The sequence below is a fragment of the Cardiocondyla obscurior genome, linkage group LG04 (genome assembly GCF_019399895.1).
Source record: "Cardiocondyla obscurior isolate alpha-2009 linkage group LG04, Cobs3.1, whole genome shotgun sequence".
Classification (NCBI taxonomy): domain Eukaryota; kingdom Metazoa; phylum Arthropoda; class Insecta; order Hymenoptera; family Formicidae; genus Cardiocondyla; species Cardiocondyla obscurior.
In genome coordinates this window covers 9,874,578-9,891,264 of record NC_091867.1, presented here as the reverse complement: position 1 = coordinate 9,891,264, position 16,687 = coordinate 9,874,578, and the positions used below count along the sequence as shown (strand labels likewise).

The 16,687-nt window shown below is 45.0% G+C and overlaps 3 protein-coding genes across 10 annotated transcripts in view; 2 read left to right on the top strand and 1 right to left on the bottom strand.

Annotated features, from left to right (window-relative positions):
- Positions 1-789: 789 nt before the first annotated feature.
- On the top strand, positions 790-2,358 carry LOC139101805 (serine/threonine-protein kinase RIO3). Its single transcript, XM_070655230.1, has 4 exons — positions 790-925; positions 1,019-1,206; positions 1,271-1,371; positions 1,652-2,358. Exons 1-4 carry the CDS (start codon positions 825-827, stop codon positions 1,925-1,927), a joined length of 666 nt encoding a protein of 221 aa, XP_070511331.1. The 5' UTR covers positions 790-824; the 3' UTR covers positions 1,928-2,358.
- Faf2 (Fas-associated factor 2) lies at positions 1,681-6,325 on the bottom strand. 2 transcript variants are annotated; one of them, XM_070655222.1, is made up of 8 exons: positions 5,956-6,325; positions 5,796-5,876; positions 5,274-5,499; positions 4,758-4,944; positions 4,508-4,681; positions 4,316-4,411; positions 3,847-4,159; positions 1,681-3,654 (listed from the first exon to the last, which is right to left on the bottom strand). In XM_070655222.1, the coding sequence occupies exons 1-8, from the start codon at positions 6,016-6,018 to the stop codon at positions 3,490-3,492; spliced, it is 1,305 nt and encodes a 434-aa protein (XP_070511323.1). In that variant the 5' UTR covers positions 6,019-6,325; the 3' UTR covers positions 1,681-3,489. The 2 variants fall into 2 exon arrangements, with proteins under 2 accessions (XP_070511323.1, XP_070511325.1); XM_070655224.1 differs by lacking the exon at positions 5,796-5,876.
- A 1,451-nt stretch (positions 6,326-7,776) lies between these two features.
- Positions 7,777-16,687, top strand: part of LOC139102338 (uncharacterized) — a 69,661-nt gene continuing 60,750 nt past the window's right edge. For 2 of the 7 annotated variants that reach the window (XM_070656177.1, XM_070656178.1), the window contains exon 1: positions 7,778-8,400. In XM_070656177.1, the coding sequence (XP_070512278.1) occupies positions 8,305-8,400 (96 nt within the window). In that variant the 5' untranslated portion in view covers positions 7,778-8,304. Of the gene's footprint in view, positions 8,401-16,687 lie in introns of all 7 variants that reach the window. The other 5 variants (XM_070656181.1, XM_070656179.1, XM_070656182.1 and 2 more) reach the window with 3 other exon arrangements.

Here is a 16,687-nt window from a genome sequence, read left to right as displayed (position 1 = left end):
CAATCGCAACAAGATTTTAACAATGTTAAGTAAGCGTATTGATCAGTCTTTTTTACCCCTTTTTAAAAAAAAAATCACAAGTTAATTTTCCTCTGACTAAAATCGCCAATCGCTGCTTTTGGCACGCCCAAATTTCCAACATAAGTTTAGAATTTAGCTATGAAAATTTGAACGACAATTTGAAGAAAAGCAGATGCAGATGGAGTGAATGAAATATTACTAAAAGAAAAAAAAAAAAAAAGAATCGTTTTTTGTGTATGTACTAGATCTACTGGAATAAATTAATAATAATTAGAACTGTGTAATTAATGTATATCTTTAATTTTGCAGTTAGTATAACATTACTGTTTTAATGTATAAAAACGCCTCGAAAGACGCGAAGTAAGTATACGTACTTTATGTTTAAAATATGATTCTTTTTTTTTCTCTCTAAATTGTTAGAATATTAATTTTAGAATCGTAATTACGCCATTTCTTTGTAAGTCGTGTTCTTTTTATACTTTATCAATTTTTCAAGATTTGACTTTTGTCTCTTACGTAACGTATCAGTGTTAACACGATCAATTGTCGACGATATCATTCGCCGACATTGTCCGTTTCTATTTTATCCATATATCGTGCCTTGGAGGGGGAAGGGGGGGGTCGAAGCAAGAACAACCGTTCTGGATTGCGTTCTCTGTTGTAAGAAAGGTGTTTTTACACAAGGGGGGGATTATCTCGGAACTCGTATCTTCCCCGTATTTATTTCGGCCGACTTCTGGTGCAAACGGTATCGTCTTTCGTTGTATTTATTCAATTTTAGCTCTCTTAGATCGACCGCGGCAATGGCAGTCCCGAAGGTTTGGGCAAAGATACAACCCTTGGAAAATCCGGTGAATTTACTGGACATCGCGACAGAACAATTAGCCGCGAGTATGCAGGAGAGGTAAGGTCAAACGTCTCAATTTCGTGTCGAAATTCTAACGCCGAGGCATGCAATTCTCGGTCCTGATCGGCTGTTCTGCTCTTGTTTTGTCAGGGAGATGAAAAAGTATTTTGGCAACGACAACGTGAACTGTCAGCTGGACCAGTCAACGGGAGAAACGTATGATGCCAGCGATACTGGCAACGACGAAGTCATAGCGAATTTGTTACAAACTCAATTTAATCACGAGTACGACACAATGTTAAAGCGCACAGAAGACAAGTTCAATCGGGACGCAAAAGGTAACAACATACATCAATCTGTGCCTGCGCGATTGATCGCAATTGTTTTGTTTTCTTATTTCAGTGAGCGTTTCGTATAGCAATTACCGTAGTTCTTTTTACGACAACGAAGAGAAGGCAGAGTCTAACGTGGACGACAGTAACAGAGACATTGATCGTTTCGTCGTGAGTATTGCACAATGATGTTTAACTCCTGCCTTGTAGATGGGCAAATTCGATATGTTTTTATATATAGATTAAGAACTGGTCGACTGGTGTTCTAAACAACAATGTACGAACATATACACATTGCTTGTTATGTTGTAAAATTTGTAACTCCAACTCGGTGCACGTTTTTAATCTTGGTTGAATCAACAAGCATGCAACAATCGGAATCTCAAATTTCATAATTGCAAAAGTCACACTTCTGCTGAATGCAGTCAATGGTTTCTTTCTTTTTTTCCAGAGCGTAGAAAAAGAGTATGCCTCGATACCACGCTGCGGTTACAAGAAGATGGGAAAGGATTCTCAGATCGTTACAAAGCACGACATGTTAATGTCTTCCAGAATCAATGCCTGCCGATTATTACAATTCCCGCCGGGAATCGACACAGGAGATACGGGTGGTTTTGACGTTAAACTAAATAATAAGGTATATAACACCTTGCGCGCTTACAGCCGCGCGCAATGCTCTAAAGAGAGGGCAAAAGTCTCGCCAAAACCTAAAACTCATACGAAATAAAATCTCATTCCCTGACGATTTGTCTTCGCGACAGCAGAATTCTGTACTTTGTTAGGCGATCCGTATCTCTTTGCCATCTTATTTTACTAAAATACATCTGTCTTATTAAAATATATTTGCGATTGATAAATTAAGTGATATTTTTAGTTAAAAATTAAAAACCAGTTATTTCATAATTAAATATCAATGTCTTGTTTTAATAATAATAGATACCAATTTTCAGTGACTCAGATTATGAACGATAGCGATAAGCTTCGCTGACGATGTACAGAATCTGTGATCGTAATCTCCCGTAATCGTTTGCTTATTGTAAAAAAGGTCAAGATACTTGCACAATGTGACAAAATGCTAAATTTGTACATAATTTAGTTAAATGTACATTACATAAATAACAAAAAAAAAAAAATAATAATAAATCTTGCAGCTGGGAACATTTGGTGAAAACTAAAATATATTATATCCTTTTCATATGTATATTATAGCAGCGTAAAAAAAAGAAAAAAAAAAAAAAAAGAAAAAAGAGAAACAATTATCAAATCCAACAATAAGAAACAATTGCGTTAAATTGAGACAATATTGCTACCGTTCTAAAAATAAATATGACTATACCGGTTAATAACCGATGAAATTCAATGCTTTTATCAAACATATTAAACGTATAACTAGGCGCTTACATAATTTTTGCAATAAAATTAAATTATATAAATATAATTAGACATAGTACTACAAATAATTGACCAAAATCATCAAAAATTTTTCATCGGAATCTTTATATAGAATTTATAAAATCTATCGTAATCAATCTTTGAAATATTAATTATTATGCTAGACCACGGAAGTTTCAAATGAATACGCCTACTATCGATAAGGAACTGATTGCACAATGAACATATTTATAAAAAGTTTTCAGTGCCCTCCCCTCCATATATTTAATTGTATTAAACAAGTTCCATGTATGTCACAGGGAAACGGATAATTTTATAGGAGTGTGCCTAGCGCATGAAATTAATCCACGTGTCAAAATTTACTCGTAATATTCATGTCAGTGTTCTTTTAATATTAACACCATTTAATATCGGTGTCGGAAGAAATATAAAAGAAATCGTTTGTACAATTTTTTTACGAGATCACTTTGTTACACAAAAAAATTGTAATATATACTCCTACCTATAAATTTCTTTTTTTTATATATTTTTTTTTAATATACGAAATGCATTTTTCAATAAATGCCGTGGTCGAAATACCGATTGTTGAATTTAAATAAGCTGCATGTATGTACAAGACATACCTTTTTTTCTCGTTTTTTTTTCTTTTTTTGATTCCTATCTTTTGGTATATTTCGTGTAATCATATTTTTCATCCAAGTAAAGTATACTTCACATAAAGTACTAGAATGTATCAAATATATATATATGTATATACGTATGTGTATGTGTGTGTTACGTATGTGTATACATTTCGTGTAATTATGCTGCATGAGCTCTTTTGACAAGTGTCTTTCACATAACAGTATCATTTTTTCATGGAATGATACTAAAACTTGAAGAATGTTATAATCACGATTAATCGTCTAAATCGTTAACATGAAGGACCTCTCTGTGGGTTAAACCGGCATCCGATAAAGTCGAAATGTCTCTAACAGGGTAGAGGATTCTTCTGGGATAGCTCGTTGTTATCTCGAAACTCACTGGGGAATCTGGTTGACTGAATATCCAATGATAAACATCCTAAAAAAAAGGTACATTATTTTTTTTATCGTTTTCAAAAAAATTAAATTATAAATGAGAAATTTAATCGATCGAATATCGCGACATATTCAATAGTTATAAATTCGCGATACTTGCGGCAAAGAAAACAATGAATTTAATTCTACGGTAACACCAATTTTACAGATTGAAGGAGAAAGAACTTGCAATTACCTCGACTGTGTCTGTCATGAGAAATCTTCTTTTCATTCTTCTTTCTCCAAGCTGAATTTGAAGATGACATGCATTAGGATGAGATGGTTCCGGCTCGAGAGGCACTTTGCCAATGGTCAATTCCTTCATAAGACGTATACGTTGAATCTCCAGCTCTTGAGCATTTAACTCTTCCTTCTCTCGGGCCTCTTGCTCTTCACGTGCCCTTCGTTCTTCTTCTCTTCTACGATCTTTTTCCTGATCCGCACGTAACGATTCCTCATAAGCGCGATCCTGTTGTTGCCGAAGCGACTGAGCCGCGTTACGTTCTGCCCTAATAAAAAATATAAAAAAATACGATAGCATCGATTTTTAAAACATATATTTGCATATTAGTGAATTTTTTAATTTATATCATTGTTAAATTTCTTTCAAATTCCTTTTTGTAAGATCTAAGATAATCTAAAATTGTACAAAAAATTTTAATTACCTATCTCGACGTGCTTGAATCAGATTAATTTCATTACGTTCTATAATCGTTTGCAAACGTGACATTAAATCAGCGGAAGATGGCGCGCCTTCTAATCTGTGTAGAGATAATATTTTATGTCAATTAAATTACGAATATTGAGAAGATACAAATGTAAAGTATGTGGGATGCGGGAAAACTAATTTTACCTACCGACCAACTATTGTCATCCTATTGTCCTTTAGTACAATCAACGCTAGGAAAGGATATGAACCCAACTTGAGCGCTTCCGCGACTTTGTAACCCTCTCCCGATTTTACATTACACGCCCAGAATAAAGTATGGATATTAATATATCGTATCACTTCTGGGTCACACAGTGTGTTTCTAAAAAAGAAAAACATATACTTTACATTATGTACTCTGTATGCTACTTATAAAAAAAAGTAATTATTAATCGTACCTGCACCATTGATCGACTTCCTGAGTCTCATCTTTATGTAGGTACACTAACAAAAATCTTAATTCCTGCTTCGCGTCTGAAAGGGCTTGGCTGTAAGAGCCCTGATAAAATACTGGGTGAGTGTTACCATAACGTTCCTCATACGCTCTAATAAAGTTGACTACATCTTCCACTGGATCGGATGACACTTTAAAAAATTTATTTAGTTTAATTAGCGTCATAAATCTACACGCGCGCGATCACAAAAATAATTATCGAAAATTTTGAATTATAAATTTAATTTAAATTAATTTTATAATATAAATTTAAATTATATATAATAATTTAAATTTTTAGTAAAACTTTCCGTATGCTGTTAAAATTAATTTAAATTAATTTAAATTAATTTTAACAGCATATGAAAAATTTTGCTAAAAATTTATTGTGGACACAATCATAGAATATTTTGTACAAATAAATGTTCCCAGGAAATTAATTTGTAGCAAGATATATCCTTTGCTGTTGTATGCAACTCACCAGGTCTAACGTTTCTTTTAAATATTGCAAAAAGCAGCTGTAGAATACTGCTCACTAGATTGTAACACATGGAAAAAATGTACGATAAGAGGCCACCACCTCCACCAGAGCTTCCTGGATAACTAAAATAAATTCTGGAACTACTGTCGTCAACAACCTGCGGCGGGCGGGCACGCGAGTCTTGCGCGTACATGGATGGTCTACCCTCATATAAATTCAATTGTTCCTGCAACAGACGAGACACAAGGTTCTTGCAAAAAAATTAAAAAAAATTTTTTTTTTACACTTATTATTTTACGCTTACACCAGACATCTACTAATATAAAAAATTACTACAAAATGATAAAGTCACACTAATGTCTGTCACGAACAAAGCATGTAACTCTTCAAACGCGTTCTTTAATTATTTTTTCAGATAACGTGCGACGTATTGTAAAAACGTAAGTCTCAATATGTCCTAGGGATCCAACTGAATCTACAAGGTGACGAGTACAGGTGCAGGGGCTGACGATTCGTATGTACCTGAACGGCCACCTCCAGGTTCCAGTTGTGCCTTTGCAAGACGTCTCTGCATACCGAGAGGTCTTCGATGCCGGTGAGATCCTGAGGATGACGATTACGTGCGGTAAGTCGCGATTATCGCGGGGTGATATCTCAAGATAAAAATCGTGTAAATGTATACCTGAAACTGGAGCACTTTCTCGGTCTGGTCGCCGCTGAGCTCTCCTAAGGCAAGGTCTGCCATCGCGGCCGTTCTCCAATCCGACGTGTTCCGGGCGGGCGAAACGAAAGCGTTTGAAAGTCCGGCTGCCGTGCGCGCAATTACATCGAGCTCATCAGCTGATACGAGGATCGCATACAGGGCGTAGGTTATAAGGCGGGCTCGTAACCATTTGGACACGCGGCTGTCCCGGGTAGCGGTTAACCTCGAGATGTTGTCCGGGCCGTGCGCGAAGTTCCTCCGAGACGTCACGACACGATACGCCTCATCTCACTGCTGCGCGCACGATGTTTTCCGATGTCATGGCTCTCCACGGGTGCAATTTACAACTTAAAGCCTCGCTCTCACGCACGGCGCGGAGGACGGCCGACGATCGGCCTTAAGCCGCCTATCTCATGTCAAATATTTATTTTTTTAACAATATATATTAATTGATTGATTCTCACATCGATTTAATTAATTTATCTTAAAAATATATTAATCGAGATTAGATACAATTCAGTCGCAGAACTGGCGATAACGGAAAGCGTCGCATTATCGTATTGCGTGATGCTAATTGGTTACGCGACTGTCGCCCAGCCAATTAAATAAAAAGAAATTTTTTTACTGTCGAGTTTTGCTGGTTGCGAATATTGTTGAATTATAATGTTATTTGTAATAGTTGCGATTTTTTTTTTCCTTAAAATTAGCGGTATATAATTATGAGTTTTTTGTGGAAATGGTAATTTTTAGGTGACTTTTCTATCGGCTTCATTATTGGACGATGGTGTCATCTAGCGAAGGCTTCTTGTACGAAATGGCAGCCATCATGGATTACAACGGATCGCGCACATACCCCTTCGCGCGTAAATCTCTCGGAGAAGAGGAATCTGGTTTTCAGCAGGACATCGATGGAAATAAAGGTAAAAATCGAACAAAAAAGACGTGGCAGACGTTTATTTTACATATTTTATCATTATTTCGCTCTAGTTTCACGAACTTATGTCGATCGTAGGATATCAGCAACTTCATTCTTCTCCTCCGTCTACGCCGCTATTTTCCTGTTTCCGAGCATAAAAGAACATCGATTTTTAAATTATTCTACGGTCGAGAGTGCTTTTAGAACTGTACAGACAAAATAAGGTAAATATAATTAACGCAGTGAACCGAATACGGAGCCTTCGATCGTTCCGAAAAAAAATCAATTAATTATATTTTAGAGTTACAATTTTCGTTCCTGGACACGAAATGTCTAACCCATATATTTTATTTTTTAGAGTTCCGTGAAGAAAGGATGGAAACGAGTCTTTCCGGGATCGTCGAAGCGTACAAAGGCGCGTAACAAATTCGCTTTTCTTCCGATTGGGAGGACGCAAGGGGGTGAAGGGGATGGAGGGGGATTCGTGAGAAACGGGCAGTAGTCAGCGTTGATCGCCCGTGAAAATGCTTGGAGGTATAGCCGTCGTGTAAAAGGACAAATAAGCGCGAAAGCAGGATAAAAGCGTGCGCGGAATAGAAAGAACGAACGGGCAGGACCGGATAAAGTGGACGAAAGGCGGAAGCCGCGCGACGGGCCGCGTCTCTTTCGGAGGAGAGCGTTTCAAGAAGAGTCGAAATTGCGCATGGAGAGATGATTTTCGTTTCGTCGAATAATTCCGAGGAAAATCCGCGCGGAATTGTGGAAGAAGTTAAAGGGAGAAATCCGCTCGGGGCGACGAGAGGATCCGCGGCGACCCGGGGTGATCGGCACGCACCCCCGCGGGGGAGCACGAAGGCAGGTGGACGCCGCGGGGCTGCGGGGAGAGAGGGCGCGCGTACGCGCGCGGATTACTACGCGCGCGAGGGCGTAATGGTGGAGTGGAAGGGAAGACGGCTCGTCAGTTCAACGCGAGACTCGAACGGGTGTGGGTCGCGCGCGCGTGCGTGCGTGTGTATGCGTGCGTGGGTGCGTAGGTGTCGATTTGTCGTCGCGTCTTGCATCGGCGGGCGTAATCGGCGCCCCTCCGCCGTTCGCCGTCGGGGGCGACGATGCGTTTTCGCGCTTGACTTCGTGCCGCGGGGGCTAACCGCCACGGATGGCGCCTCGCGCGCGGAGTGCCGCGAGAAAGTCCACGGTAAACCGCGAGCGATAGCCGGAACCGCCGAGAAGCGTCTCGTCCTCGCCCCCTTCGCTTCTATCCTCTTTTTCCCCCTCGCGTGCGACGAATCGCGATGCGGGTGTCGATTCGAGTGTCGCGAACTTACGGTTAGTGCCGTGCACGAGAGAGGAGCGACGCGACGCGGGAAACGCCAGATGCGCGATCCGACGACGAGCGGAGGTGCCGACGCGGGATGAGTGCCAGAGAAGTCACCCTCTTCGGCGGGTCCCCGTGGGGCTTCCGCATGCACGGCGGCTGCGACACGCATCAACCCCTGCGCATCTCCAGAGTAAGTAAAACGCAACGCAACATTTTCCGTCGCGATTACGTGATCGCGCAGTCGAGGCGATCGCGTTCTCGCCGCTGGCCAGCTAGCGGCCTGAAGGCGACCCGCCGAACGATGAGTGCCTTCACGCGGCCACGTGCTCGCGCGATTTTTCAAAATATCGTGCGCGGAGCCTGTTTCACATTCCTCGGTAAGACGACGCCGTAAATGACGCTGCGTTACAATCGCCCGTACATCGCACGAAACTGTAATTATCATGCGGCGCATTTCGCCGCATGTCCGATCGCTCCACGCACAATGTTGTTAAAGATAGTAATTATTTGCATGCTTTAAAGCCAGATACGCCAGGTCGTATAATTTATACGTGACGCAATGCGCACGAAGCGAAGCGGTATACGTAATCATAATTATATTACATTTCGAATTTGAATATTTGATGACGGCGCACTGCTGTAATCGTTAATTAACAAATATCGTGCGGCCCGGTCCGCAATTTCGACTCGGAATTATTAATATGTACCCGGCGTGTCTGACCCATTGGATCTCCACCGTCGGTGGTTCTCGCGAGCTTGCCGGAGAAGAGAGAATCGCTCGGGACGCCTCTCAGCTTTCACGATTATTCAATGTGTTCACGATTTTTTGGCCCACGACGGAACGAAATGATCGCGCGAGTAGATAAAGTTCCATTGATCCGCTCCGCGCCGCGCGGTCTGCTTTCGTCGCTGAACGCGCGGCTCTAATTTTATTCGCGTCCACTGCGAGTCTGTATCTCCGACTTCCTGTTTGTCCGGAGTAAATTAAAATGAGATATCGATAATCTATTCAACGCGCGTTTCATTATGCGCGATCACGAGAGACGCGCGATACACCGAAGTGTTTCACTCGCGGTCGGCTAGCCGCGATTTCAGATAGCTGCGATTTGATCGAGCCACGGCGAAGGTCGCCGACGACAGCCTTGACGTGACTTTCTTGCCGCGTTTTACCTGCCACGTGTCCACGTAACATCGGCGAATCTCGCTCTGTTCGATCGCGCCTTTATTTTCTCGTCGAGTCCGGCAAATCGTTCGCGACAATAACGCGAATCGCAGCGAGCCGCGTGCGACGGTTTCGCGATCGATTCTCGCAGGTGATTCTGATTATATAAATGTTTAAAAATATCATTTATTACGAGATTATCAATAATTAATATTAATGTACAGTCGTACGTAAAACAATTTTGCGCTTCTATTTTCTTTTTTAAGCTGACGTTCTCAGCGTTAACTTCGGAGTTTATTTAAAGATTGAGATTTGATCCGACGCGCTATACATCGAGATTATACAGTCAACGGTATTTTTGTCTAATCAAACTTCCATTTTGCCACGTACCGAGTTACGCGTCGCGCCTAGAAACATAATTCGGTGTCAGTTTCGAGGATATTTCTCACGTGCAGGTCACCGCGCGACACGCGACCTTTTATTATGTAACGTAGGTGATGTTGTGACGCGGCAAATGATTCATAAACGCTACAAGCGCGCAAATTGCGGCGCAGGCCGTGAAATAGAACTTTGTTTGCACTGCGTATCGTGCGCGTGACGCGAATATAACATTTACATAACGTTAACGCGATACGCGCTTCGCGCTCGCGGAAATATGACTTCCCCAGCCAGCGCGGGTCAAAGATCGCGCTAAAATCGCGGCGGTTCGCAGTATTTTTGGCTCGGCGAAACGTATACATTCTGTCATCGCGCTTCTCGGTTTCCACAGTTTCCTTCGATAACGATAGCATTAAGGCTCGCTCAAAGATTAGAGAGGAAAGAAAGAGAAAGAGAGAGAGAAAGTATCTTCTTGGATAGCAGAAGATTTAAGAAAAGGAATCCTCTTTAACTCGTTGAATCACGAAATAAATTCCATCCACCACATTTTTATCTCGAAAATATTTTCGAGAGCTCGAAAAGAATCTGCTTTTTTTTTTTTTTTCTTTTTGTAATTTTTTTCCGTCGACTATTAACACGATTACGCGCGTCGGCACCGTGTGTTCGTAGCTTAAACTCAATGCTTAGCTTTATCCGATCAGTTAATGTTGCCCAGCGAAGAGGTACAACGACGTTCTTTCATACGCGGTCCATACAAGCACTTATCAGTGCCGTCTGTGCAGAAAATTATTCCCTCTCGAGCGAGCAAGCACGTGTTCGGCATTAATGCTTCGTTCTGTGTTTCGTATTACGCCGAGTGTACCGGGAATATATGTCGGTGATCAATTAAGTAGAGTCGGATCTGGGTCCCGCAAGAATGACTAATTCGCAGTCACTTAAACTTAGCGCACGCCGATTCAATATATTGCGATCACGTTCACCTTTTTGCGAGCGAAGGCGTTTAGGAAAAAAGTACGGAAAGGAAGACCCGATACGGGAGTAACGAAATTAGCGGGAATGAGAACGAGACACGTTCTCGCGTTTGACACCAATTAGAAGCAGAATAGTAAAAAGTCAACTCCCTTTTTTTTCTTTTTTTTTTTTTTTTAATGAGACAAGAAGATTAATAAGCGGACAAGGTCTGAGACGACTCCCAGACGAGCTGTTAAAAATTATCATCCGCGTTATCTCGGCTAATCGTGGACCGTTCCTCGGGCGGAGGGCGCGACGCGACGTACGCAACGGGAGGGAAAACGAAAACGGAAGTGTATCGCGACATTGACACTGCCGCATTCAAGGCCGCACGTAGGCAGAAACTGGCACGCACCGTGACGCAATCGTGTGCGAACCTGTAACGTGAGGAGCGTCTCGTACCGCAATTAGCGCGACGTCGTTACGCACCGCGAAAGGTAAACGCGCGCGTGCACCGGTTTCCCGGTTGATTGACGGTACGCGGCCCGACGGTCTCTCTCCCTTTTCGCTCTTTTTGTCCCTCTTACCGGGTCGCCACCGCGGAAGTCCATCGTTTAAAGTCTTGTCTCTCGCGTCGCGCCGGTTTTCCCGGCGCCTTTTTTACCGCCCCGCTTTCGCGCCGGCGGTCCCTTTAATCCTCGCACGAGCGAGCCGCGCTCTCAATCAACGGGCAACGAGCGGAGACGTAAGGCGAACGAGCGAGCGAACGGAATGAATTTAATCGAGATTTATTCTCGGCGGCGTATCAGATCGCTGTAATAACGAAATGAAACAGCCGGCTGAAGGCGTCCCTTCGCGATGGACCACTTTTTTTTTTTCTTTCTTTCGTTCTCAGGCATCTTTCTCGCGTCTCTCGCGTCGGAGTGACCGCGGTTGATAACGGACGGTTTACGCTCATGAGCGCAAATAGATTAAAGGCCGCGTCCTGCCGTTCTTCCGTCCTGCAGTCATCTCGATTAACACGGTGACCCTGTTAGTCTGCCGCGAACCGAGCGCTAACAATCGTACGTACAGCACGCGGTCCCAATTAATCTTTCGAAAAGATATCGTCGAACATCCGACTTTAACATTCAATAGGCCGACTGGTTACCGCACTCCGTTTCTCGTAGTCTAATTATAAAATTATAAACGTCTGTTTACGAAGTCCTTACGTAAGCTGAGCAGCTTCGGACGTATGAGTAGAACTCGGCGAAACTGCGCGGAAAAGTTTAATCCTTCGAACTTGGTCGCGACGACGGCGCGGGGTAATAATACGGGCAAACATTATTTTAATTCCTAAAACTACGATGTTCAAAAGTATGCACGCGAAAACTTGAAGCGCCAGGTTTCTTTTTTAATGCCGCTTATCGCGCTTCACTCGCATACTTCAGCCGTGAGCGCCGTATAAAGCTTATTAACGTTTTAAAATTACACGTGAACCTTGAAAATACTTTGTTCCGCAGTTCAGACCGTAAAATATACGAGGACGGCGACGCGTACAAATCTCGCGTCGTCAAGGTTTAAAGGGAAGCTCCGCTCCGGGTGCTTTCCGCGAAGGATCGCGAAGTTGCGAAATTTACGGTGAACGCGCCGTTAAATCTGCGCTATAAATGTTAATAAGACCGAGGGGAGCGACACATTTCACAGGGCAGAAATTTCACTTTAAGGCCGATCCCGGTCCTAGCAACCGGTCCTGGCCCCGTTCCAGGATTCTGCTCTCGCAATCTCCTTCGTTGCGTCGCGATATTTCGTTTTAATGCACGCGCAAAGACATAAAACGCCCGGCCTGTCTCCGTCAAATATATATATATTTTTTTTTTTTTTTCTTTCTCGCTAAACCGACTTCAAGAGATTCCGCCGTCAGAATCCGACCTTCTGCCCGCGAATTAGGTTGCGTTAACTTTGCATACGCCGGAGAAGCTCGAAGATCCGACGCGGGTGTTTCTTGCTCGTGTAACGTAACTTCAAGCGGGATTTCCAATTTCGAGACCTCGTCCCTGGCGATCAACGTTATTACGGGTATCCTCGCGCTTTCTACGATGATGAATAGTATCGCGAGCGAAACTTCATCCGGTACTTTCTGACGCGGAGCGCCGGCTTAATTTATGCGCATACATTGCTGTTTTTTCTTTTTTTTTTTTTTCTTTTTTTTTCTTCTTTCTCAGTCGCCGCGTTTTCGCGCAGCATCCGGGCGCTTCCTTCGCGACGGAATTCGCCTTTAATGCTGAATGTATAAGCGATCGTGGCGTTTTCGATCTGCGAGACCGCGCGGATAACTTATCCCGCTATGTCGGGCGGTGACGGCGGGTTAAATCCAACGAAAATAGACACACAACGCCCGCCGGTCGTTCCACCACCGCAATACGTCATTGTTCGCTTTCGTCGTAACGTTCCAAATCAAACCGAACGTCCGCGGAGTAATGGACTTTATTACCAGAGCAAATAAATTACTCCTGTTATATTCCGACGTGGGTTTCGTATAACCGACGGTTCGCGCGCGTCACGCAACTTCTTAGCCTTCGTTCTACGTAATTACAATTTTTTTTTCTTTTCCCGGGAGTCGTAAAAATTCTCCGTTCGCCGCTAGGTGCAGACGAGCCGGGGATGGATTGACTTAACGTCGAGCCTCGGTGTGGCGTGCGACAGACTCACGCGAGGAGGGCCGGTAACGTTATCGCGCAAGTAGGATGCACGGTATAGGCGGAGGAGGTGAAGGGTTAAGTAGCGATCAGTGCAATTTTCCCGACGCGGTCGCTCGGCTAGGGAAGGTATAATAACAGCGATATAATTTCTGCGAAGCAGATTTTAAGAGGTTCGCTAATTACGCGCGATTAGTTCCGTGAATTCTTTTTTTTTTTTTACGCGATCGATTTAGTTTCTCGCGTCTTGCTTGTCGGGTGGAGACCCGGTCCACTCGTCGAGCACTAGAAAACCGGGCAGCTGCGTCTCTCGTTCATCCGTCGTATCAATTTGGCGCAGTCGACCCTTCGACCGCCGGGGCAAACGGCCATTAATTCACACTTATCTCCCGCGGCGCTCGCTCGTCGAGTCTTATTGACTCTCGGTACTCGCAGATCGGCGGGCGGCTGCATGATGCGGTAGGTAGCCGCGGATGCCATCGCGTTAAAAATAGATATTCGCCGCGGGCGATCCACGCGCCTAGCTTCAATGGGCACGATTGTGCGCGCTTCGTTTCTTGGAGGAATTTCAAACACGCCGCTCCCTCGTCCCGCCGATCGCTTTTGAGCGCGTCCGGCGTTTCACGTTCCGCCGAAAATCATTTCGACGTCGGGGAGGGCCGAATTATGCGCCGCGCGCAACCTTTCGCGCTGTTTGGCAACCGAACAATAATTGGCGTTAATCGAAACGGCGATTAATACGGCATCACCGGGCGACGGAGCGCTCCGCGCCGGCGAAAACAAATTTGCACCCGTACGTACGCATTACGCGTTAATTTGATGTAAATTATGCTGGCATACATTCGCGCCGCGTATACGCCGCCGGTGCTTGAAGCGTCCTGCTCGAGTGAATTATCACGGTTAAATTTGCAACAATTAAAATTGCAACGCCGCGTTTAACTTCGCGCCGGATGATCCCGAATTGCGTTATTCATACGAGGATTTCCGCGGTTTAAGCCGCGAGAGGTGGAAAAAGAGCCCTCCCCCCCGATTCGTTGTTCGACATCGCGCGGAAGTTCCTCCGGTGGTTAAACGTCGGCGGGGTGCACGCGCGAGACGCGACGGTAATAGGAACTTGCGAGCACCGAGGCGCCTCGCGCCGAATACAACGAGATCATTGCCGTTATGCTTGCGCTTTCGGGTGAAAGAGGGAAAAAGGGAGGCCTTGGAGAACACGAGGCGGAGTCGCCGCCGCTGCCGCGCGTTTTGCTCCTTTCTACCGGTAAAAGTAATCGATCGCCGCCGCCACCACCGCCTGCAGACTCGCGCAGCACGCTTGCAGCTCTGCATGCTGGGCTGCATAAGAGTAGGCGTCGGCGGCCCGTCGCTACGCCACTGGTTGCGGCATTGGCCTTAGGGGACAGCTCGTCATCGACGTCTTTTACCGCGACGCGGAATCGTTAACAATCTTTCCGCGTATCAAAGCCTAATTAAGTCGACATCGTGAACGGGGACTGAGTCGTGAAGGCTGTATTAATTATTAAAATACTCGGCGGATAGAGACAGGCGTCTATATCGCGAGGATAAAGTTTCTCGTAATAATAAGTTTAATGACGGATGGAGATGTCGATGCCCACCGTGCCTGGAATAGCTGCTCGGGCGTGACGTCGTTCGCCGAGGGCGCCGTTTAATTATTGTCCGCGGCTACGCGAGAATAAAGTTTGACGCGCGGTCGTAAATTCGCACGGCGATCCTTCGCCACGCGCGCCGCGAAATAAATGCGAGAGCCGCCGCCCGGGCTCGCCTCTCTAATGAATAATGGAAGGCGCAATTTCGAACACCTGATAACACCTTTGTACCCAATCGCGCCACGGGCGGCGATAACGACAAGGTCAGGGAATATATTGCCGTGACGGCAATCATGATACCGGGCCCGTTTACGATCCCCGTGCGCTTATCCCGGGAAACGAACGCTCTTTGTACATACATTATGTCAGGAATCCCGCGGAGGTTTATTGCACCTTGATTGCACGTTCGCTTTCGTAACAGCCGCGCGGAGCCGTCCGGGGAAAATAAATTCCCTCCTCGAGAGGAAAAAAAAAAATTCCTTTGTAAACCCCGGGAGGGCTTTAAAAATCGCGAAAGGGGGGGGAAGAGGCCGCGCGATCTAGGCGTGCCAGTTACGTCAGCGGGTATCTGGGACACCGGGTTTGAAGAGCCAAGGCCCTTTTTGGCGTAATCCCAAAACCGCGAAGAAGAATCGGTACCGAGATGGGGAGGGGGACGGTCAGCCACCTCGTCGCGACTCGCCGCGCGCTTCCAACGCAGGAGCCGTTGAATGGGCTAGGGGCAAACGGCCGCTAATAGCATTTTGACGAGCCACTCGTACAACATATGACCCCGGTTAGGTGTTGTACGACGACGGTTGGGCCGCGTCGGTCCGGTGCGTTTCTGCTGGCGCGGGAGGGGCTCCCTGCCTCCCCCTCCCCCCCTGCTCTTTAGTTGATTGGTCATTCCGGCGGCGGAGTCAGTGACTCACACGGGCCTGCATTCTCCCTCGTTCGACGTTGCGTTCGGCCGGGCGAGAGTGTGCGCTCGCCTCGTTTCGAACTAGCGCTCACTTACGCCCGCATAACGTGGACTACGCCTCTCCGCAAGCCCTTGTCGTCTACTCCCGATACTTATCGTCGTAGAACGAGTTAGTGGTCAGGGCCGTGAGCGACGGAACGACCTCGAAGAGTTCACCGGAGAGCGAAAGAAAGTGAAAGAAATTGATCCTCTTCGTTTTCCTTCTCTTCTTATCTTTTTTTTTTTTTTTTTTATTCTTCTTCTTTATAAGAGGATCGATCTTTTCTAGTCGAGCGTTTCATCTCGCGTCTTTTTTAGTATCTTCATCTTAGTTAGGAAACTGAATGCTGACGCTGGTACCATCTGGTATTATCTCAAAGCCGGAGTATTTAATAAAAGTTTCGCGATAAGCAGACTCGTCTGAACGGACGTGAAGTCATTTTTTTTTTTTTTTTGTTTACGTTGTATCCAATTTTTCGGAGACCGTCTCGCGCGTTTAATTTCTCCTTCGGAGTTTCAATAGAGCCTCGCTACTACGGTCCTGAAAGTCCCATATGCCTTCGCCGCGGCGAAGGCAACCGTACCGTCGTTTCTTGGGCCAGTGGCAGCGATTCCTCGTCCGCGTGCGATCGGGAGACGTGCTCCGACCGCCGCTCAGCTCGGGACGCACGTGTTCCTCCGTCGTAATCGTCGAGCTCGCGATCGCGCGCTCGTTATCGGGACGGTGCTTTGTTTTCATATCTGCCGCCGCTGATGGACTT

Coding starts and splice junctions, on each gene's coding strand:
- LOC139101805 (XM_070655230.1), top strand. CDS start 825: ATGGCAGTCCCGAAGGTTTGGGCAAAGATACAACCCTTGGAAAATCCG. Junction 1,207..1,270: donor GTTCAATCGGGACGCAAAAG/GTAACAACATAC, acceptor TTCTTATTTCAG/TGAGCGTTTCGTATAGCAAT. Junction 1,372..1,651: donor GAGACATTGATCGTTTCGTC/GTGAGTATTGCA, acceptor CTTTTTTTCCAG/AGCGTAGAAAAAGAGTATGC.
- Faf2 (XM_070655222.1), bottom strand. CDS start 6,018: ATGGCAGACCTTGCCTTAGGAGAGCTCAGCGGCGACCAGACCGAGAAA. Junction 4,945..5,273: donor TAAAAGAAACGTTAGACCTG/GTGAGTTGCATA, acceptor AATTTTTTAAAG/TGTCATCCGATCCAGTGGAA. Junction 4,160..4,315: donor ATTCAAGCACGTCGAGATAG/GTAATTAAAATT, acceptor ATTTTTTATTAG/GGCAGAACGTAACGCGGCTC.